This window comes from Euleptes europaea, chromosome 6 (assembly GCF_029931775.1).
Source record: "Euleptes europaea isolate rEulEur1 chromosome 6, rEulEur1.hap1, whole genome shotgun sequence".
Lineage (NCBI taxonomy): Eukaryota > Metazoa > Chordata > Lepidosauria > Squamata > Sphaerodactylidae > Euleptes > Euleptes europaea.
The window spans coordinates 56,337,959-56,362,100 of record NC_079317.1 but is presented as its reverse complement, the minus strand read 5'-3'; the positions used below and the strand labels follow the sequence as shown (position 1 = coordinate 56,362,100).

Here is a 24,142-nt window from a genome sequence, read left to right as displayed (position 1 = left end):
GAATATCTTTCATGATCCTGAGCAAGTTGCTGTCACTTCAGTTGCATCCTATCCATGCTAAAACACTGGGATTCCACATGACTTTAAGATAATGTCATCTCTTGAAGAGTTCTCAGGGGTAATCTTTCATTTCTCACTGTTGTCTTTCTCTTCCCTCCCTTCTTCCCTGTCTCCCACTTGCAGAAATGGAAGATGAAAGGCAACTTCATCCAGCACTTTGTCAGCGGCCTGTGCTTAGAAAGCCAGTCCAGCAAATTAGTGACCAACATCTGCCAGTCAAATATTCTGGGCCAACAGTGGGAGCTGCTCCAAGTCACATGATGGTTGCCAAGCAACCTTCTGTTGCTTTTGCATGAGACTCTGGGAATGGAAGGGGTTAGGGTGGGGGATGAAGTTTGATTATCTTTAAACCCTAAGTATTTTGATTGTGAACCTCAGCCAGTAACCATTTCAGTTGAAATTACAGGTTTTTTTGGATTCATTAATGAAGTACTCCGCCATGTGAGTAATCATCACTGGAAATGGTCCATTTGTTTCCCTGTTTCCCACTGTGAGTACCACCATAGGAAAATTAACAGTTGAAGGCTGGAGACGGGCACAGTCCAGTAACCAAAACTTAGATCTGACAGACTGACAGTTCTTTCCTTCCATTCCTTCGAGGGAAACTTGGGCTGGTCTGTGGATTTAAGGAGCTGTTTCCATTGCTCGGTGACAACGCTTAATGTGAACTGCTGATGGATTTGTTTGGCTTCGCAGGCTTTCAGACATGCCCTCAACCTCTCATTTTGCATATGTGTTGTACAAAATGCTTTATAGCAAAGTTTGTGCAAACGTTGTGGGTGATAGACAATGAAGGAATGATGAAAGAAGATAGGATTTTCACTATTTTGGTTGTGTTTCTGTGTTTTTACTGTTTTGGTTGTGTATCAATGTTTTCTTCATTCTCTGCAAGGCTCATTTTTTATGTACCGGTATTTGAAAAGTTGGTGGTATTGCAGGAAAAAAGTCACAACCATCCTTCGCCAGCTAAACAGTGTGGTCTGTTTCTTAATCCTTGAGGCTTAAAGTACTTTTTTTTTAAATTACGTGAAGAAAAGGTCTTTTCTCACATTCTACACATGCCATAATTGATGTTTTATACACACACATATCTTTTAAATTTTACTTTTAACAAAACAACATTTGGAAAGTTACTGCCTAAGCTGTAACAGAAATGTTACTGGAGGTTACTCTCAGGACTGACAAATCTGATACAGCAGCTGCTCAGAACTATCTATTAAAAAAGTATCATCCAGAAGGCATTCTCTGACACCAAGCTGACAACACTTTTGTGTTGGTGCTCTCTGAGCTAAGTGAGGAGTGCCTGAAAGTTCTACAGAGAAGATGTATTCCTTTATTTGGCCTTCGCTAAAATGTGTTTGGGATTCATGAGAATGATGAAAGCAACCTTTTTTGTAATTACCATGATCTCCATGGCTTCTGTGTGGTCAGATATGATGTGGGGTCACTCTGTGCCTGCACAAAAGCAGCTTTGAAGCATTGTAGAGCTCGAGAGAAAAAACTGGCACTCCAGCCCTCTTCCTAAAAGGAGTGCTTTGCCTCTCTGTGCATGCCTTTAAAAAGAAGAGCCAGCCAGCACTTCCCACTCAGTTCTCTCCTCACTGCCGTATTAATGGCAATGTGAGTGTTTGTCTCACAAAAATCTCCTCAGGAATTTCTTTCCTTAGCTTTAGCTAGCTTGTTTCTGTTTTGAGCTTAGAGCTTTTTCAATGCAGTAGGTTGATTTCTAGGAATAGGTGGATTTTTGTCTGCATCTGCATTTCTCGAGGTGATTTCTTTTTCAGCCCATCACACAGTGGTTTATATTTAAATATTGCCGCACTTGTGTGGCCAAGTTCTTGTTTCTGATGACGCCTTTTCTCTCCTTTGGGTGAAAGCCATAAAACAAAGTAGACTTGTGCCCTCATTATTTGAAATTTACCAAGCAGGCTGATAGAATTGAATATCATGACTCTTTGCTCTGCTCTGGGACAGAACACTTATTCCCCTTCTATTCTGCAACCCTGCCCTTGGTTTTTGATGCCAAGCTCAGTGCCTCTGAGGCTCCATCATAATGAGCCAGTGAGTTATTATCGGTTTTTGCAGTTCTATCCCACACACACCAGTTTCTTATAATCCATGCCCATGCCACCATCCCACACTCCTCTGACTCTAGCCAAGTGCCAGAGAGAACTTAATGCCTCAGTGCTGGGCAACTCTAAAGACCAAGGCGGGAAAGAATGAGGTGAAGCATTCCAGTCTGGCTTGGCCTTCTGAAATTGCAGAGGTTCCTAGGGTTGCCAACCTCCAGGTGGTGACTGGAGATCTCCAGCTATTACAACTGAAGTCTAGGTGACAGAGATCAGTTCCCCTGGAGGAAATGGCTGCTTTGACAATTGGATTGTATGGCATTGAAGTCCTTCCACTCTACAAACCCCACCCTCCTCAGGCTCCACTCCCAAAATCTCCAGGTATTTTACAACCTGGAGCTGGCAACCCTAGAGGTTCCACTGATGGTTCATGAACTATGTCTCCTCTTTAGTCTTGGAGAAAATAAAAGGGTCGTACCATCACTTAGAGACTAAAAAACAAGGCCAAGGCTGATGGTGCAAGTAAAGTAATAACATATATTTTATTACTCACATAAAAATTCCCTACATGTCTTTCAGCGCTCCTTCAACAAGAGCACAATTGCTACTGATCTTGTACTCTTGATGAAGGAACAAGAGACCCGGGCCCTGTGGGACTTAGCTGAATTCCAAAGAGCCTGTAAGACAGAGATGTTCCGCCAGGCCTTAGGACAGCAACGGTACCATCAGAATGCTGGCCTCCCTTTCCTTTTTTCCTTTACCCCTTCCTTTTCTCCTCCCTTCCCCTTCCCCTTGGCTTCCTTCAGGCCTTGTGGGACATTACTCTCAATTTCCTACAGACCTTATCCAGTCTTAGTCCATTGACCTCCCCCACCCCCACGAGATATGATATATGGACAATATTTTACAACAGTCCATATCCATTGCAATAACATATCTCCCTACAGGGATAAATTGGTGTCAAAATCAGAATTAGAGGAATTGCCGCATACTATAATGTTTTAATGTTTTGATTTTTATAATTAAACGTCTGTGTATATTAACCACGTTGGTGACCACACTGAGCCCGGCTTGGCCAGAGAGGGGAGGGTATAAATTGAATATTATTTTTATTATCATCATTATTATCATTACATGAGATCTCAGCTAAAGAGTTTAACATATAGATTGCCAGTTTAAAAGAGCACATGGTGTTCTAGCTCATCACGGACCATGTTGTGGGGAATTAGCAACCATCATCTTCCAAGGATGTCTAATTTTACCTGGAACTAATTAAATGTCTTGCTGAGACCCTTGTCATTGAAATTCACTAGCTGTCCAAATGGATAGTGAAGGTCATTAATGTGTTCTACCAATTTGCTGGACAGCCATTGCCATAGGGGAGTGGCACTCATTCTACAAGAGCAGTATCTGCATCCTCTGCCTTCCTGAATGGTTTACCACTCCCAGAACTCTAGTGGTACAACACTGGCAACTGTCTACATTTGTCTCTCACTGTCCCCTATATGTTTGGGCCAGGCTAATGCTGGGCAGGCTACCCAGATCTTTCCTCCAAATGTGTCACCAGCATTCATCTCCAGGTGAGTCAGCTATGAATGATTGTACAGAAACCACAAAAATGAAAAGCAGGTTGCTTACCTCTAATTGATGTTCTTAAGAATGGTCATCCATTTAGTCACATAGCCAACCCTTCTTCTTTGCTACTCTGGGTCTGCTATTGTCTGTCTTGACACTAGGGAAGTTGCTTGTGGCAGTCTGAAGGAACTGAGCAGGACTTGATGCATTTCCCTCAAGGCATGCACAAAACTCTCCCTCAGAGCTCTAGAATGTTCCAAAGTAGCTGTTGTGCTGGTGGAAAACTTTATATGTGGGAATGCTCCAATGGCCCCTTGAAGAACATCACATACATGATACATGAAGCAGTCTTAAACCGAGTCCAACAATCAATCAAGGTAAGTATTATCTACCCTGACAGGCAATGGAGACTCTTCAGGGTCTCAGGTGGAGGTCTTTCATATCGCTCACCACCTGATCCTTTTAGATGGAGATGCCAGCTTGAACCAGCATGCAATGCCTCGGCTCCATCCCAGAATTACAGGTAAGCAACCTGTTTTTCTTGAAAATAATTCTTATTCTGAAGGGCCAATTCTAAAATGGTTGCTTGTGGGTTTGCATTTGGCCCATGGCAGCAAACTATCCAAAATCTCCCTCTTACAGCTGAAGAAGTTACTGCTTATCCCTCTTTACAGAACATGCATGCTCCTGAAAGTGTTTCTCGACACCTTTGAATACATGCCTAAGTTATGCACATCATTCCTTGCATGAACTCAGAGTATTTGCTGATTCATTCCTAAACCTGGTGCAAAGTGAAAGAGGGTGCCAACAGCTTTGGCAGTTTATCCCTTTGCCATTGGCACAGATTACTACATACTCTGCAGTCCTTTTGGCATTTACTTGGGAGGAATTCCCTTTGCCAACTAATGAGGAATTACACAATTTTAAGGTTGACGATGAAGAGATTAAAATTGTTCAAGATTTTCTATTTCTTGGTTCCATCATCAAGCAAAAGGGAGACAGCAACCAAGAAATCAGAACGAGACTGAGAGTGGGAAGGGCAGCCATGAAGGAACTAGAAAAGATTATTGAGTGTAAGGATCTGGCACTGGTGAACAAGATCAAGATAATTCATATCATAGTATTCCCCGTTACCCCGTGTGAGAGTTGGACAATGAAGAAAGCTGACAGGAAGCAATTTGATTAATTTGAAATGTGGTGTTGGAGGAGTTTTACGGATACCATGGACCATCAAAAAGACAAATAAGTGAGTTCTAGATCAAATCAAGCCTGAATGAGGCATTTTGTCAGTATCACTTCCCCAAATGCCCACTGATGCAAGTTAGGTGGGACTGAGACTGTGTGCTGAGGTTAGCACTGTCCCAAGGACACATTGCTATACATTTGCAGATTCAGCCGTTCCAGTCCTTCATGGGACTATCTTATATCAAAGGTGTTCTCTATTAGTAGAGTTTAAAAATATAGTGAGGTGCAATTAAGTGTCTCTCTTGCCTTGAAATATTTTGAGCAAGGAAGAACAGCACAATAAAACTTTGGATTGTTGATCTCCCACTCACCCAAAATCCAGATTGCTCCTCAACAAGAATCTCAATTCTATCTGGCACTCATTAAAATTTTATTCAATAAATACCAAGCCTTAATCAGTGGTACTAACTTCCCAACTCTTTGGGAAGATTCCAAAATTGTTAATTGCTGTGAACTGTTTTGCTAAATTGGGGCTCACTAATCTTCATTCCCTTTAAAAGCTGAACTGGGAGTTTCTTTCCTCAATGCCTTGTTTTTTTCTTAGAGGCTTTTAGTGGGTTCTTGGTTCCCCGCCCCCCGGATTAATGGTAGGCCAAACTGCCATTTCCTTCAAGAATGGAAATTTAGATGAAATACAGGAGAGGATCATAGTATCCAAAGTGCTGTTAAACTGCTCAAAGACATGAGCTTTCCCATCATGTTTTGGTCCATTAATATTTACATTAATGGCAAAAATCATGCAGAGCTTCTTTCTCTGACACCAAGATCCAAATATTTCCAACTGTGGCATATTACAGTCTAGCTGTATTTGCTTTGGGACAAGAAGATGGAACTCTGCCCCAAGATATCTCCAATGAGGACAAACTACCATGTTCTGTGGCTGGCACATTGTACAAAGACAGCAGAGAATGCTGTTAGTCATTGTTGTGTCATAATTTATTTAAATGTTTTTTAAAAAACCCATTGGCCAATTAAATCTGGAAAAGTGCGAAATATAAAAGCCTTGAAGCTTTCTTATTTTTTGCCCTTTACCAGTAGACAATGTACTTGAATATGCTTGGATGTATCTCCAATCCTAACTACAGTGACCATTATACAAAGGATCCATGGAATTCCTCATACGTAGAGATTTCCCTAGGTCTTGTTTGACAGGAAATGTGGTGCATAAAGCACTCATTCTCCACTTTGTTTGCTGCTTGTCTTTCTCAGCAAAGAAAAAGGGAGGAAGCTCCCGTGCACATGCGGCTCAGGATCAGGACCGTTAATATATAGCAAAGTTACAGTCCTAAGTTGCAGCAACTTACTTGAGAATTCAGTGGTGCTTACTTCCAAACAAATTTACATAGGTTTAGCTTGCATGCCCCTTTGATTTAATTGGTGCTTATTTCCAAATGTTGGGCACAAATTAATCTAAACTAAGTCCCCCTGAAATCATTCAATGTCTCATTCCACCGCAAATCCCTTTCCACAATTTTCATTGGGATTTAGTTATAACTGTCTTATGGTGGATAGTGCCCAATGCCTTTAGGATCAAAGCAACAGATGCATACATTCGGCTTTTAATCATCTGCTTTGCATTTGTACAGATGTTAAAACAGTGGCATTCACATAATCTGTTGTGATCCACTTCTGTGACTTTGGGGCAACTTGTAATAGTAACAGTGATGATGATGATACATTTTATGTATACCCTCCCTCAGCAAGCTGGGCTCAGGGCGGCTAGCATCATGCAAATATGAAAATACAGTATACGTTTAAAACCAATCTAAAACACAACTAATCATCTTAAAAGGTCCCCAACTACTCCATTTTAGGGAGGATGTTGTTTCAAGATGGCCGTGCAGCAGTGCCCACTATTGGTGTTACTCTTTCCGGGGGGAGGTGAGAGGATGGAGACGAATGAACAGAGGGAAAGAGGAAGAGAGGGAAGGGGAAGGACAGAAGGAAGGGGATAATATACAGGACCATGGAGGGGAACGGAAGGGAAGGAAGGGAAAGGAGGCCGGCTCTTGATTTATACTGACGCGCTGCCCTCCACCATAAGCCTGGCAGAACATCTCTATCTTATGGGCCCTGCGGAATTGAGCTAAATCCCGCAGGGCCCGGGTCTCATTGGACAGAGAGTTCCACCAGAATGGGGCCGAAAAAGTCTTGGCTCTGGTTGAGGACAGCTGCATTGTTTTGGGGCCAGGGATCTCCAAAAGATTCATTCCTGCAGAGAGTAGCATTCTCTGAGGTGTATATTGGGAGAGGCGGATTTTTTTTTAAGCATATGGCTAAGAATGTGAATGCAACAAACCTGTGTTTGTGAACATGTATGTACCCTTGCCATGGAGCCAGGATTTCCATGGAGCCAGCTATCAAATTACATCCTGTGGAAGGGCTGGTTTGCTCCTATGTAGTGCGTGAAATGACCTTGGAGTAGCCATTGTGTGCATCAGGGTCCTCCCTCTCCTAAGGGATCAATTAAACTAACTTATTTTCTGGTGGATTGCAATATTTCATTCATTCTTAGAATTTCAGGTTCCCTTACTGGATTGTCTGTATAGAACCTTTCCTACTCCTGTAATTTGGTGCTCAAAGCACAAGGAGAATGCTTGACATGGTGTGGGGGTAATTCCATGCTGCTATTCTCAGTCACCACTGGCTACAGGTGACTTGGGTAATGTGAAAGATCTGGTCAAGTGTAAACTGACAGAGCTGAACTGTACATCACAGGGGGCACCCTGGGAAAGTAAAAGGTCCTAAAGCAGAGAACCATCCTCTTTGAGTCCCTGATATATGTTGAAATTAGAAAATGGTTTCAAGCATGTCTGTCTCCACTCTCACTTAAGAAAATGATGTTCATGCCACTGGGAAGCAGCCTTTTCAACATTAGAGAAGTCACAAGGTAACCTTTCCCCCTCATCCTATATCTAATTCTGAAACTGGCCTCATGGGGATCAATAAACCCTGAGAATGAGGCTGGGTCCAAATAGAGGGTATTCATCTGTGGACCTGGCATCCCCCAGGGTTGCAGAAAAATGAGAAAAGTTAAAAGGGAGGGGGATAAATCCCCTTCCAAAATAAAGGAACATTGCACTTGTGCAGACAAGATAATAGAGCACCCCCATGGACCACAAGTGGGTGCAAGAGGGAGCTGGAGCTGCCACCACTCCAGCTGCGTGGATGGATTGGCAAGCAGAAGGGGAAGAAGGGGGAGCTGGAGCCACTGCCATATGCGCTGGGTAGGTGAGTAAAAGCAGGAATTGCCACTACACCAGCCAGGGCAGCAGCCAAGCAAGGAGGATCAAGAGCCCCTGTTGCTGGCAATGCACGGTAGGTGAGGAGTAGCAGGAACCACAGGCCCACCACCAGCACTGTGGGTGGATGGGCAAGGAGGAGCAGGAGCTGCCACTGACCTCCCCACTGCTACAGCAGCTGCCATCGTATGAGCCAGGCAGATGGAAGTGGGCTGGCCAGTGAGTGGCGGGGGGACGGGGGACGGGACAGGAATCCTCCTCATAAGTCTCATCGGTCCTCCACTTATACATATATTTTGGGCTCACTTTGTCAGGATTGGAGTAAGGGGCTTCATATTGATACTGAGGATACAAATTGAATGAAATGGATATGGATTCTCCAAAGCAACTCTTTTTAAGTGTCAGAAAAATTCACTAAGAAATTGCCATAGTCCAATTTGGATGATCAAAAACTTGAAGCATTGTATATGTAGTAACAGTATTATTCTCTTATAAAGTATCCTTTATTTTTAATGGAACTTAACAGATCAGAAGAATATTATACTAGATAAACTCACAGCATGTGCAGATTCATGCGCTCAAAGAGGGAATGGCCATTTCAAACATACATGCACATATAGTCATCTTCTGTTACATTCCCAAAGCCTTACTCCTTACTCACCGTCCCACGCATAAAAACTATGTAGAATCTAATGAGATACAGAAAGAATCTAAGTATGCAGCAATTTCCTCCTCTTCTACTTCTGCGCATTCATAGAAAACTGCAAGGGCAGAATGGAATTCCCCACCCCCTACTGCAAAATATGTGGATTCTGCTATGCAGACTGTATGGCCTTACAATCATCCCATCTTCAGAACTGCTGGATGTTCATTAGATAAACAAAAGAAGGCCTTTCTTTGTTATGGTAAATCAGGGGTCCCCAAACTTTCTGAGCCTACAGGCATCAGAATTTTGAGATAGGGTAGGCAGTACCACCAGAAAATGGCTGCCATGAGGTGGGCCAATCGCAAACTAGCTACAACAGAAAGTGAAGCCAAACTATTAAAATATTATTGTGTGTGTGAAGTGCCGTCAAGTCGCAGCCAACTTATGGCGACCCCTTTTTGGGGTTTTCATGGCAAGAGACTACCAGAGGTGGTTTGCCAGTGCCTTCCAGGGCTTTTTAAAAGGCTAAGGCATAATAATAATAATAAGAAGAAGAAGAAGAAGAGGAAGTAGTAGTAGTAGTTATTGATGTGTCTGCTGTTTTCTGATGGGGACACTTCCACACAGTATCCATACAAAGGCTGCACCACCTCTCCATGCATGTCTGAACTGGCTTTCACACCTTTCCAGTGCGAAATGTTAAAGTAATATATTCTGTCTCTAAAGATACCACCTTAGTCATGCTTAAATTTTCCCTGAGCTGATACAAACATGTGAGAGGACTATTGCACCCATCACTGCACATTTTGACACTGAGCTTAACAAAGATTAGTTTGAGATGTATGAAATCTTGTGTGTGGAGTTAGAGGATGGTTTTGAAGGAGGAGTACTGCTGAGAACAGTCTGTTTGTAACATAAGGAAATGTCTGATAATGAGCCTTTTCTGCTGCCGGTATCTGAAGCTGTCATTCTCTTGTTGGATTTGGGTGAGGAAAATATTAGGCTGAGTACAGGTCCATCCACTCTTACCTTGGTGGACTCCATTGTAGCTGTCATTAAATCCAACAGCAGGCAGTTCTTACCATGTGTACTCCCACTTTCAAATATTATAAGGGGCAGATCTTAAAATGAGGACCTAACTGGGGACATTCAAGGTTGTATGGCTTGTCGTGAAGGGAAATCAGAGGCATAAGAAAGGCCATGCTGTATCAGACCAAAGTCCATCAAGTCCAGCAGTCTGTTCACACAGTGGCCAACCAGGTGCCTCTAGGAAGCCCACAAGCAAAACGACTGCAGCAGCATTGTCCTGCCTGTGTCCCAAAGCATCTAATATAATAGGCATGCTCCTCTGATCCTAGAGAGAATAGGTATGCATCATTAATAGAATCAATTTTTACTAGCAGCCATGAATAGCCCTATCCTCCATGAACATGTCCACTCCCCTCTTAAAGTCTCCCTAGTTAGCAGCCATCACCACATCCTGGGGCAGGGAGTTCCACAATTTAACTGTATGTGTGAAGAAATACTTTCCTCTGTTTTTAATCTCTCACCCTCCAGCTTCAGCAGATGACACTTCTGCTGCTGCTGCTAAACTCAGAGTAGGTTGAATTTGAGGGGTGGCCATGTAGACTGTTAGATTTATGGCTTTTTTTCAGCATGAAGTTTTATACCATAAAAGGAGATGTTTGTCAGTCTGTAATTTTAAGGTCATACACTGTGCTTCATTTAACTTGTGTTTGTCTTTAGTAGTAAGAACCAAGCACTTGCTTCTCCTTTCCATAGGAAACTGCTTGATAGCAACAAAACATTACATGTTCATATGACTGATTAAATAAAGTTTAGGTTTCTTAACAGTTACTAAACAGGTTAGCAGGCCATTTGATTCTTGAAAAAATTCAAAGTGTTTTTCTGGTCAATAGCCAGTTTTTCTGATCTCAGGCCTTGACCATTGTGGATTATCATACTAAGCCTTGAAATACTACAAATAGTATGACAGAATGACAATTAAAGAGATATTTAAAAGATCCAATAGACTCACATTTCTGCCAGTTCAATCTGAAGCCACATGGTTAATTTACTGAATAAGAGCTGGCTTATGTCTGCTTTCCACTTGATATTTTTCCACCTTTGACATGATCTTGGAAAAGGTATACACTGTAAAGTCAGGCTGTATGAGTGCATACTATAAAGTATGGAACAAGTGCATTTCTCACAGAGTACAAGGATCAGGCAGACAACATATACTGAGATAGACATGCATCCTTCTTCCTACTCAAGGATTATAACTGTATAGGAACAATTTAACACCCAAAGGAGCCAACAATTTATGCCAATTCTTTCTAAAAATGAACCCAAGCTCTCCCCTGGTTGACAGGTAGCACTGCATCCAAAAGCAGAAATTCTCTAATGACTCATAGGTGACCATCAGTGTGATCCTATGAAGAATTATTCCAGTTGAAGCCTGTTGAAATCAGTAACTAGGGTAATGGCATAGGATTGCACTGTATGTGTGTGTGTGTATGAATGTTATTTTTAATGTGGTAATCTTTATGTAGGAAGCATATACAGTAATTAAGTGGTTATTTTCAAATTCAGACAAGAAGTGATAACTAGGGTTGGGCAAAAAAAGTTCAGTAAATTTTGGGTTCGGGTTTATTGGGCCCAATTTTTTCAGTAAACCTGGAATAAGCCAAATATCCATACTGATAAAGGGGTATTTTGGCTTTATTTCCAGGTTCACCAAAAATTTGGGGTCCATTATAGTCTGTGGAGATTATTTCGAAGCTCCTGTGGGGGGCATTTTTGGAGGTAGAGTCGCCAAATTTGCAGCGTTGCTGTAAGGGACTCTCCTTAGTCAGTCACTGAAGTTTGGTGAACTTTGGGACAAGGGATCCAATTTTATGGGCCAGCAAAGGGGTCGCCCCATCCTCCAGGCATTTGTGAGCCAAGCTGTCCATCGGTGTTCAGGTTCAGAAGTTCAGCGTTTCCGAGGACGGGGCAGAAAGAGCCGATTGGCAGGCTGGCACTTTGTATCTGGGGTGCATAGCATGATGTCTGTGCAAATTAGCTTCCAAACTGAGGGAAAAGGCTTAAATGCAAGCAAAATAAGGCATGGAAAACATTTCTTATGGTGGCAAATGACATCCTGTGAACAGTCCTTCATTATAGTAATCAAGATTTCAAAAGATGGCCACGGTGCAGAGAAACGAAGCCACTACCAGGGCGACCTTCTTTTTGAAAGCAGGTTTTCATGGGGTGGGGGGAGGTTGTAATATCAGAGCCAGCTGAAGTCTTGACCACAGGTGTCTCGACCACTTCTGAGGGAGACTGCTCATTCGCACGGGTGAGGAAGTCTCCTTCGGAAGCCTGGTGGTGTGAGCAACTGTCCAAGCTGTTCTTTTTAGTTTGAGGGTATATCCCTCCTGACGTGACTGCGTGAACTCCGTCTTTTAAATAACCCTTATGCTTGATCCAGATTAACCTACTGAATGGTGATGGTTGGTCAGCCCCCTGCCTTAAAAGGCCCCAACTATGGGGCCCTAACAAAACCAGTCAAAGATAGAAAAATGGAAGAAAGCACAGAACCATGCATCTGAGCAAAGGCAAATTGCCGAACCTGAAAAAGCCAAATAATTATTCAGCTTTTTCGGGAATCGCCTATTCGGCTTCGGGCAAACTCCCAGGTTTTGGTATTTGGTCTACCCAAATATTGCCGAAACGGCTAATTTCGGGTTTATTTTCGGTTTGGGTATATCAATATGCACAGCCCTAGTGATAACCCTACATTGTTAATTTGTGTTTGTCCGTGCCATTCCTTTAGGCCTCTTAAAGGGTCGGATTAAGGGACAGATAGTTGCATATATGAAACCATAGGTGCCCAGCAGATGATGGGCCCTGTCAGCTGTAAATATTCTCATCACCTGTTAGGGAAGACCTGAATCTAAACAATGTAAAAGAATAGATTATGGTAACCCTAGTGACCTTACCAATATTTTGTTTGGTGCTGTGCACATTTTTCCTGATCTCTATTTTGGGAATCACAAGCACATTTTGTGCATGAAATTTCTGATCAAGCAGGGAATGGATATAGCAGGAAACTTAACTTCCCATGTGCTCTTTCAAGCAATATGATTAACTAAAAGGTTAAATTTAGTTATCAGTTTGCAGAACCAACAAGAACCAACAATAAAGTGGTTTATTTTGATTGAAAGAAGGGATGGTGTAGAATTTATAAAATAAAATCTTGTCGAGTGTAACTGAATTTGCATTTAACTTGAGCCAAAAAATGCTGTACAGAAATCCTTTTAGAAGGGTTTATTTTCCCCCTCTCCTTTCATTACAAACTGCACTTTCCCGAAAGTAATTTATGTGAACACAAGTTTTGTGTTTTTCCCCTCCCCTTTTCTTAACCAAAGCATGTACCTGAACCTGTCTGTTAAGATGCTGGAATAAACTCCACTTCTGATAAATGTGTTTCAGCATTTTAATTGGGCTCCATTGCGGCAGCATTTACACAAACACTTCAGAACTGGATTACTTCTGGGACAGAAATAAACACAGGAAGTGGCTCTGCAGTTGTAAATTCACACTTCACTGGAATTAAATGAGCTCCCAACATAGTTCCAAATATCTGAATAGGAAAAAGAAAAATGTAGAAGATTTGGAATTAAGAGTAACTGAAATAAGTAGCCAGACAACTATCTTCAATGTAGCATCTGTACTTTTTCATTGCAAAATATGAGATTGTGACATTTTTCACTGCATCAAGCGCTCTTTCGATGTAAACTGGGGAGGACAGACACAGACACAAAAGCTGCTATAATCTTAATTTGCTTCTCTCCCCCCCCCCCCCAATGTGGAGGGTAGCATTTATTTCAGGGAAACCACACAAAGTGGGTGGGAGATAGGGTTGCCAACTTCCAGGTACTAGCTGGAGATCTCCTGCTATTACAACTGATCTCCATCCGATAGAGATCAGTTCCCCTGGAGAAAATGGCTGTTGTGACAATTGGACTCTATAGCATTGAAGTCCCTCCCCTCCCCAAACCCCACCCTCCTCAGGCTCCATCCCCAAAACCTCCCATCGGTGGTAAAGAGGGACCTGGCAACCCTAGTGGAAGAGATGATTTACAGACTTGCAGCCCAATCTTGTCAGATCTCAGAAGCTAAGCAGGGTTGGCCCTGATTAATATTTGGATGAGAGACCACCAAGGAAACCCAGGGTTGCTATCCAGAGGCAGGCAATGGCAAATCACCTCTGAACATCTCTTGCCTTAAAAACCCCACAGGCTTGCTATAAGTCGGCTGCAACTTGACAGCAAAAAAAATAAAATAAAAAGATATAAATCATCTTCTTTCTTCCAGAGCTGCTTAAAGGTTTATTGCACGTGGTTCTTAAAAACTTTTACAGTGTGCTCATTGTAAACTTTTGTAGCTTTTGGGATTCCCTTGGAAAATGACCCTGTGCTACTTTCTACCAAATGCAGAAATCTCACATCAGTTAACATTGGCATATTTTATTTTTTATGTTTAATATTTATAGGTATATAGAATTACTAAGAAACAGGCTGCATTTCATGGCCATTTCGCATATTATCCAGAGGCAAACCCAAATTTGCTATCTAGACTCCCCTCCCAACTCATCCAGTTCCCTCTCTTCCTTTCTGGCCTCACGACCCATTAGAAGCAAGGATTTGGTTCCACAAAGTTAAGATGAGGTACATATACTTCCCCCCGCCCCAAACCATTCCTTCCTCTTTTCATTTACTTGGTTATCCATGTGTTTTTGTGACTATGCAGAATATGCTCAGAGTAAAGACTTCAGCTGCTCTTTTTTCAACCTGTTAAGCTATGAAGTTCAATCAATCAATAATTTATTACGGTCACAGACCCGCAAAATAAAATATACATTAGCTGAGCGGTAAGCTTGTGTCTAGCTTTAGAGTAGAACTTTCCTCTTCCTATTTAATTTCGTTGTCCCCCCTCCAATGCTGCCCTCAGTGTACAGAAGATGCTGAACACAATGTTGGGGCCTGTAGTAACAGGAGGGAATGGGCAAAAATACCTCTCATGTACTACTGGAAAATCACTACCGAATACAACACATGAACACATGAAGCTGCCTTATACTGAATCAGACCTTTGGTCCTTCAAAGTCAGTATTGTCTACTCTGCTCAGACTGGCAGTGGCTCTCCAGGGTCACCTACTTGTCTAGTCCCTTTAACTGGAGATGCCGGGGATTGAACCTGGGACCTTCTGCATGCCAAACAGATGCTCTACCACTGAGCCACAGCTCCTCCCAACCTATAAAGTTTAACAGGTTGCTCACTTTACAATGTTTGAAGGTTGCATTCACCAGAGTATTGTGGTAGAAAACAAGCTCAATAAGCCACATCCAAGACATCTGGTAGCCAGCCTGGCCCTTTTTTAAAAGAAATTGGACATCTGTGGGCCCACTTGGGCAGCAGGACATCATAAGTGACTTCCATGGGCAAGAGGGACTCACCAGATGCCAGGGTACTCCTTAAGTGTCTCTTTATTAGAATCAGCAAAGTCCACACAGGCTTCCTCACAAGCACAGTTCCCTTCACCTGTACGGTTGCCAGCCTCCAGGTGGTGGCTGGAGACCTTCCGCTATTACAACTGATCTCCAGGCAACAGAGATCAGTTCTCCTGGAGAAAACAGCCTCTTTGGAAGGTGGGCTCTATGGCATTATACCTCATTGAAGTCCCTCCCCTCCCTAAACCCCATCCTCCTCAGGTTCCACCCCCAAAATCTCCAGGTATTTCCCAGCCCAGAACTGGCAACCCTATTCACCTGCCTGCTTTTGCCCCTTCAAAACCTCAGTTGGCTGAACTGTGCCTCTGCTTCAGGGTAGTTCTACCAGGCTTGTCCAGGCTTGTCTGGCAGCCTTATCTTGCCCCAGACCCCAGCTCCATCAGGCTACTACTGTAGGGTTTCCAACTTCTAGGTGGTGGCTCGAGACCTCCTGCTATTACAACGGATCTCCAGGCAATAGAAATCAGTTACCCTGGAGAAAATGTCCACTTTGGCAATTGGACTCTATGGCATCGAAATCCCTCCCCTCTCCAAACCTCGCCTTCCTCAGACTCCACCCCCAAAATCTCTGGGTATTTCCCAACCTGGAGCTGCTGCACATAACTGCTGCCTTATAACTTCTTCTGGCAAGCCCTATAACTTCTTCTGGCAAGATAAACAGACTCATCTTTGAGTCTCATTTATTAAGTAAAATATAGCCAAGCCAACTAGTGATGGAAGCGTGGGACTCAGGAGCAAGGGGAGTGTCTTTGAACTACTGGAATGCTAAATTTACTAGTTTTTAATGTACCCTGACACATGTACTTCCAACTTGTCAGCAAGAGGTTTACAGTGTCCCTGAGTGACCTCCCCCCCGCCCCCAAAATTATTTCTGCTGATGTTATTGAATGGAAGAGACAATCTCTCCATGCTACAATAATTCTAAAAAACATGCAGTAGACTGAAGTGAATCACATTGTTGCAATAATGAGACAGGCCAGAGGCAACGGGTCTGGAGGCAATTCGTCTCCCTTGCCATCAATGAGGCCACTAGAAATAGGGTTGCCAACCTCCAGGTACTAGATGGAGATCTCCTGCTATTACAACCGATCTCCAGCTGACAGAGATCAGTTCACCTGGAGAAAATGACCGCTTTGCCAATTGGGCTCTATAGCATTGAAGTCCCTCCCCAAATGGCCGCTTTGGTAATTGGGCTCTATAGCATTAACGCTCCGCCCCAAAAACCGCCTACTGGTGGCAAAGAGGGACCTGGCAACCCTAACTAGAAAGAGAGCAGGCAACAGTCTGGCATTCTTCCATCATGGCTGAATCTAGTTCAGCTAAGGACCTCCCTTCAGCTTCTATAGACCATTACAGGGAGGGCAGGAGCCACTCAGGCTCACCTCTATCATGAGTGGATCCAGCTCCCACTGAAAGCTCCCCTCTCTAAAGCTTCCATCCACTATTCATTGGCCCATTGGAACAAGGACAGGGAGTGTCCAGGCATCCTCACCCCCCACAATCTGGATCCTGCTCCAGAGGAACAGTTTGTATTGAATGAGGCACTTGGGGAGGCAATTTTTAGTTGAAAGAGTAAAAAGTCTTTTTTGACAGAGAGGTTCAGGAAGGCCATTGTATGGCCTGCTTGAAAGAGGGGGAAGAAGTTCTATTAGTATCCACTTATGCTACCATTGCTGGGAAACAGGCATAATTGGTCCAATGGCTAAGTATTTCTTGTTCTTTTTTAATTTTGAAAAACATGATTTCAATAGATACCAGCTGCCACTGGTAACATTTCCATGGGAACCAATGCAAAACACTTTGAACAATGAGCCATTGCCAGGCCAGATAAAATACAGTACATATTTATGTATAAATGACCTCTGTACAAGAGGACCTTCTAATTTAACAGCTGCTTCCTGCACAGAATTCAGGCATCTGGTCTTTACATTCAAAGCTCCAAAGATAAGTACCTTTATAACTCATATTCCTCTTTTTCTCTGCTCTGTGCACAACAGTTTCCCCTGTCGCTTCGCTCTGGTACTCCAGGGCTGTTTGGAACTGTATTGTGGATTCTTCCAGCAATAAAAAGGTGATGGGATTTAATACTAAACCTTCTTCTAGAAAAGTGTAAATCAAATCTCCAGCAGTAAATTAGCAAAACATTAATGTTAACTCACAAGCATATAAATTAGAAACTGGAACTTAAGCTTTTTTTTTTTTTTTAAGAAACCACACATGTGTCTTCTTTATGTTATTTATAGTCCACCTCTCTCAGTGAGACTAAAGGTGGGTTACACTGTATAAGTAGGATTGCCAACCTCCATGTACTAGCTGGAAATCTCCTGCTATTACAACTGATCTCCAGCCGATAGAGGTCAGTTCACCTGGAGAAAATGGCCGCTTTGGCAATTGGACTCTATGGCATTGAAGTCCCTCTCCTCCCCAAACTCCGCCCCCTCAGGCTCTGCCAAAAAAACCTCCCACCAGTGGCAAAGAGGGACCTGGCAACCCTATATGTAAGTCAGTACAATAGTCAGGATAGGACCTCCAATAAGCAATGTAATAGAATTTGGATTGCAGAAATCGAAAACCAATCAGAAATCTGAAACAAAACTGAAACAAAGTTATTAACTTGACATGTTAAAGAATGCAGGAATTACATAATAGGATAATATATAGAGCAACAGGTTGTACATACTGTACACAGTGGTATAGATTGCAGTCCCTTTTGCTTCTTTAAAGCATCTTTCTAAACTATTCCATTGACGTATAGTAGGGTTGCCAACCTCCAGGTACTAGTTGGAGATCTCCTGCTATTACAACTAATCTCCAGCCGATAGAGATCAGTTCACCTGGAGAAAATGGCGGCGTTGGCAATTGGACTCTATGGCATTGAAGTCCCTGCCCTCCCCAAACCCCACCTTCCTCAGGCTCTGCCCAAAAAACCTCCCGCTGGTGGCGAAGAGGGATCTGGCAACCCTATCATACAGCCTTCTTACTCTCTGAGCATGCCCTCCCGAATAATTCGGTTTTGCAGTTTGCCAGGAGAGTGGGAGCCTTCCTGACCTCCTCAGGCAGGCCATTCCTCAAGGTGGGCGCCACACAGAGAATGCACATGTACAGGCAGTTGTTGATCTTGCCCATTCGCAGGGTGGCACCTGCAGAAAGCCCTGCTCAGAAGAGCAAGGATTTTGTGGTGGAGCATGGGGGAGCGGTAGAGATCAGTTCACCTGGAGAAAATGGCCACTTTGGCAATTGGACTCGATGGCATTGAAGTCCCTCCCCTCCCCAAACCCCACCCTCCTCAGGGTCCACCCCCAAAATCTCTAGTTATTTCCCAACCCAGAGCTGGCAACCCTAGGAAGAGGTGGCCCTGCAGATACAAGGACCCAAGGCCATTAAGGTTGAAAATCCACAGCCTAATCCCAGAAGTGAGGGACCTGTGTCTCTGTTCCTGCTATTGGAGTCACAGCCCACAAAGGCTAACCATCCCATTGCAAAGGCTTCATTGGGAGTTTCAAGGCTATCCCCCCCGCCCCATTATCTGCTGAGACAGTTGGGAAAACGCACCACCTCCTCCAGAGCATCTGCAGCAGCCCTGGGCTGGTTTTTCCTTTTTGGTCTGGGAGTTCTTTCCCCACCCCCTCCGCAGAAGAACTATCTTAGCTTGAAGGTGTCACAATGGAGATCACTAATGGCTGAAAAAGAAAGATGTTAAAAAACCTGACAGATGTAGCTGTGTGTAAATTGTACCGAAGTGTTTACCCTTTGGGTTATAAATTACAAAGCGAGAGCAATTCAAGTTGGCATTTTTCAAAGTTTTTTTTTTTTTTTTTGCAGTCTTCAGTGCGGTGTATTTAATGCTGATGGCTTTGAGCTTGCTTAAGCACACCATTGTGGGCCATTTTACCTCCCTCCCTTCCCCCTTCTTTCTAATCTTAAGACTGGATGTTATAGTGCCATTGACAAGGACAGCCCAATGATGTCAAAGCCCTTCTAATTATCCCAAGCTAAAGTGTCACCTCTGTTTTCTGTCTGGATAGATGAAAACAGCATTCAAGAAGATCCATTTAATACCAGAGCAGTTTTTCAAGGCAATCACTTGCTGGATGCTTTTCTCCCCCTAAGCAATCTAAATGCTAAGTAGATCTTTAAAATAATTACCATACAGACTATGAAGAGTCAGGCTCTTCTTTGCCAACACCTGATGCTCATTAGCAATATTTAGCGTGGCACACATCACCATGGTTTACTTCAAACTTTGGGGCTTTCGCTTGCCAGTGGTTCAGGGAATCACTGTTGTTCCAAGTGCCATAACCACCACCCCTTGGCCACTGGCTGCAGGCCCATCAATACTTTCTATACACACTAACTTCTTTTCCATTTTCCTTGCTGCCCACTTGATTCTTGGTATAGTCTAGAAAGAAGGATGATGTTCCAGACAAGCCCCAGTTAAATCAAGGAGTTAGATAATACCTTTTATTAAGACTAACCAAAACAACACAACATATTGTGCACATTTTCCAGAGTTGGGCTGGATGTTTTCAACAAAACAAAACAAATGGGCAGAGCAGGGGGGGCACACACATATTTCGGGCCATGGCAATAAAGGCTCTTTTGTGGGTGACTTCCATGGGCAGGATGTGGCTAGCTGGTATCAGACTGCATTCCTGTCATACTGCAAAGAACCAAACATGGGAGCCATCCAGCGCCAGAGCTGTGCCTGGTTTTGGTCACTTTGGCCTTTTATACAGGGATGTTTCCCCTGCCGACTGCTTCGGGGCTTCCTTTTGATTATGCATGCCTTTTCTGCCCATCAGAGGTTGCCTTGCTCTCCCTGCACCTTTTGCCTGTGTTTTCCAGATGCTGTTTTAGCCAGAATCTGCAACACGTGGGCAAAACGTGCGGGGAGAGTGAGGCTACCTCTGACGGGCGGAAAAGGCATGAATAATCTAAAGGAATCCCCAAAGCTGTTGGTGGGAGTGACTGGTGGGAAAATGTCTCTGCATAAAAGGCCTTCATTTCCAAGAGGTTTGCAGAGGATTATGCTGTGATGTGCATAATGTAGGAGGTAACTTCCCTAAAAACCTACGTGAAAATGAAAGCTTGAGAACTGCAGGAATCAGTGCTCTTGACCAGACTGAATATTTCAACCTAGGATCCTTTTATGAACTCTACCACAAGAGCAGACATATTAACTGCCTTGAACATATTCTGATATATTCTGATGAAGACCTCGGGTCAAAACTGGGAGTTAATCCGGACCCCTGTTATACACCTTGGACTGTGAAATTTGTATGACCCCAACTTCATATTGTCAGTGCAATCAACAGGATACAACTCCGTGATGCACTTCAACAACAAGGCACCCAAATGTGGCAACCTTGAAAGGATTACTTATGGACAATAACTCCAAAGACACTGGTTCTAAAAAAGAATGTTTAACTTTTGTATATAGTTCTATTTGTTTAGCTAACATCACTGTATATATTTATTCACTGAATTTGACTATTGCACATAGAATATAGCACTCTGCATAGTATGATTTATGTGTTTTGTTTTCTTATGCTGCTGTGTTTGTAAGTCTGTAACTAACATTACAGCAGGCTGATTACTTATTTGCCAGTACCTGGAGGTTGGCAACCGTAAGCAAACAGCATACGGAGAGGGCATGCGGATACTGTCCCTGCCTACTGTGGTGGTGGGGTTGTGAGGAAGCAGCCACAATTCCTCACAACATAGAACAGAGATTTTAAAATCCCTGCTTATTTACAGGTAACATAGAAAAATGAAAGTAACCTAACTTGATTTTAAAAACTGATATATTCTTATGAAACTTTGCTTTGTGCTCTTGGATTTCTTCTACTCAAAAATTCCCAAGGGTATAACCCACTGGAAGGTTCCCCCCCCCCCCCGCATTAAAATAAAAGAAATAAGTGAGACTTGCACAAGTACACGACAATCTAATTTTTGGTTTGTAGTTATAATTTTAATTTGTTAGTTAATTTGTGTCTGTATTATATGAATTATAGCAAAGACATGTTTCTAAAAAATAATTAATCCTCAAGGGAGAAATCTATAAAAAGGAGGATAAATAGGAACCAATTCAGTAATATGAATCATGAAAAAATATTTTTAAACTACCAAAGGAAAATAAAACGGTGGGCGTACAATTCATGTCACGTCACCTGCACGTTCTGCTTCACATTCCACAGGGTCAACTTGCTCTTTGTTTTGGAATAGTGGATTGTCTAAATTAGCTTGCCACTTTAGGGGCTTAAAGACACATTCTCCTCTTTGAATGTGGTATTTAATAGGGGCAGAACTGGATGCCTCCAGAGATGGTAATGGGGTCCCAATGTTTCCCGTACCATGCTAATACAAGGGCCGGGGAGCATTTGCAAGGGAGAATTGGCCAGTGGGAAGAGGGTGCTTAACCCTTTCCTTACCCACCCTTTCTCCATTCCCAAATGCCCCCTCCACAGTCTTTACTTTTTCTCCCTCACTGGGTGAGGATCCGCAGGTGGAGGCAACTGGCTTATGTGAATTGTGAAATGCTTGGCTTTGTATTTTAAAAGAGCAATAAAGATCCGCTTAGGCCAATCTGCATATTCTGAATAGTTCCATGATATTTCCCCCAAACATTTTTTTCCCTTAATGGAAGCCAACCGCAGGTGGTTTTTGAATGAGGAAGGATGGGCCCGAGGAATGGCTGTGTAACTCTTTCTCTTTCTCTGTCATTTCACCATTCAAAATCCCCTCCTCCGGCTGAGATTCTTCCTGCAGAGGAAAAGATGTGTGAACCCTATCTCTTAGCAGGAAAACAGCAGGATAAGTGGCAAATAGCTGGTAGAGTTGCGAACAGGCTTGGGGGTGACATGTACTGTCCTTTTAAGAGAGGCATAGTCTGTGGAAATGGGCTGCTGATGCTTTTCATGGCTTGGTGACATGTACTGTCCTTTTAAGAGAGGCATAGTCTGTGGAAATGGGCTGCTGATGCTTTTCATGGCTTGGAGGTAAATAACATCCCATTTGGAGGAAGTCTTCAGACTGCTCTGTGGGGTGGTAGGATACAGGCGTATTGTCTTATTAACATTGCCTTGTTGTAGACAAGGGACTGAAGGTAGGAAAGAAAGGCTTGACTAGGGCCATCCAGTGAATGTATGACAAATGGGAGACTTGACCCAGGGAACTCACAGTTTATTCTCTTTTCCATACTAGCTCCCTTGAAGTGGAGCTTCTGCCTAGCTTATGCTTATTCTCATAGCTCCCCTCTCCCTCTCTGCATCTACTACACTTCACCCCAATTTAAATGATATTTTTAGCATTCTCTGATCAGAATGATCTCACAGGATAGAGAAGAGTGTCAAAGGCAGTAACAATTAACAAAGAGATGAGGGGCCAGAGGATGTTTCACAGACTCCTCCAGTACCCACAAAGCATACCAACCAATTCTGTTCAAGCAGATGCCAGTAATTTCTAACCGGGTAATGAGAGATGGCAGCCGCCACTCAAATGCAGTTTGTAATACTGAGTGAATAACTCGATCAGCACTGAGAGTTGGAAAGCTCTGAAAGCTTTTTAGATGAAGATCAATTTTCCCTGGGCTTTTATTTCTAATTAGGAAAGACGCGTGTCTCTGATTCTCACAGTAAATTAAATGGACTCAGATGGAACACTTTGTATTCCCTAGGTACAAGATTCAGACTAAGAGCAAACTAATGCTGTAGCCCTGCCAGCTGCACAAGGACTGGGAAACTGGAAGATCACAAGCATTAAGCATCTGAGAGCCAAAGTTGTGGCCAATGCATTTTTATTAGTTGCATTTCACTTACCGTGCAGAAAACCAAACCTGCCATATTTAAAGTTCCATTAAAGCTACCAAAAGCTTGAAGTGACCATTTCTGGCACATTAACAATAATAAAGCAAAGTATTTGGTTGCTCTAGGGAGGAAGAAGGGAGGATTGTCTCATCAGCTTGAACTAAATCTCCAACCATGCCTTTTCGCTTAAAAGCGATCTGCCAGAACAACTGTTTTCAGGAAGGGAGTCTGGAGAACTGAGTCCAAATGAGGTGATGAGAGTTGAAGTTCTAGACCTATTGGGGAAATTTAAAACTAATATGTCTCCTGGTGCTCATGGAATACACTCCAGGGAACTTAGATGTGAAATTGTTGGTTTATTAACCAGTATATGTAACTTGTCGCTAAAATCAGCCACTGTACCAGAGGACTGCAGAGTAGCAAATGTTTCACCAATTTTTAAAAAGTGGTCCAGAAGGGAACAAGGGAATTACAAGCCAATTAACCTAATGTATGTCACAGGCAAATTAGGAGGAACTGTAATCAAAGATAGAATTATTAAGCACATAGAAGAACAAAGCCTGCTGAGGGGGAATCAGTATGGCTTCTACAAAGGGAAGTCCTGCCTCACCAACCTTTTGGAGTTCTTTGAGAAAGGGAAGAACTGTGTAGATAACAGTGACCAGTAGAAATTATATACGTGGAATTTCAAAACATTTTTTACAAGGTACCTCACCAAAGACTCCTGAATAAACTGAACAGTCATGGGGTAAGAGGATGGGTCATTTTATGGATTAAAATTGTTTAAATGACAGGAAGCAAAGAGTAGGAATAAATGGACAGTACTCGCCGTGGAGGGGAGTAAGCTGTGGGCATTCATCTACTTTTGGCTTCCTGCTCCTTGATCCTTCCCCCCATCCCTTGGTTCTTCCTGCCCCCACTATGGCCGAGGGCTCGTCTC

The 24,142-nt window shown here is 43.0% G+C and overlaps 2 protein-coding genes across 2 annotated transcripts in view; both read left to right on the top strand.

Moving 5' to 3' along the window:
- Positions 1-536, top strand: part of GALNT16 (polypeptide N-acetylgalactosaminyltransferase 16) — a 170,911-nt gene extending 170,375 nt beyond the window's left edge. The window contains exon 15 of the mRNA XM_056851413.1: positions 184-536. Within this exon, the coding sequence (XP_056707391.1) occupies positions 184-321 (138 nt within the window). The 3' untranslated portion in view covers positions 322-536. The remainder of the gene's footprint in view (positions 1-183) is intronic.
- The window catches only part of SLC39A9 (solute carrier family 39 member 9), a 223,257-nt gene that overhangs the window by 166,205 nt on the left and 32,910 nt on the right, over positions 1-24,142 (top strand). The window lies entirely within an intron of this gene.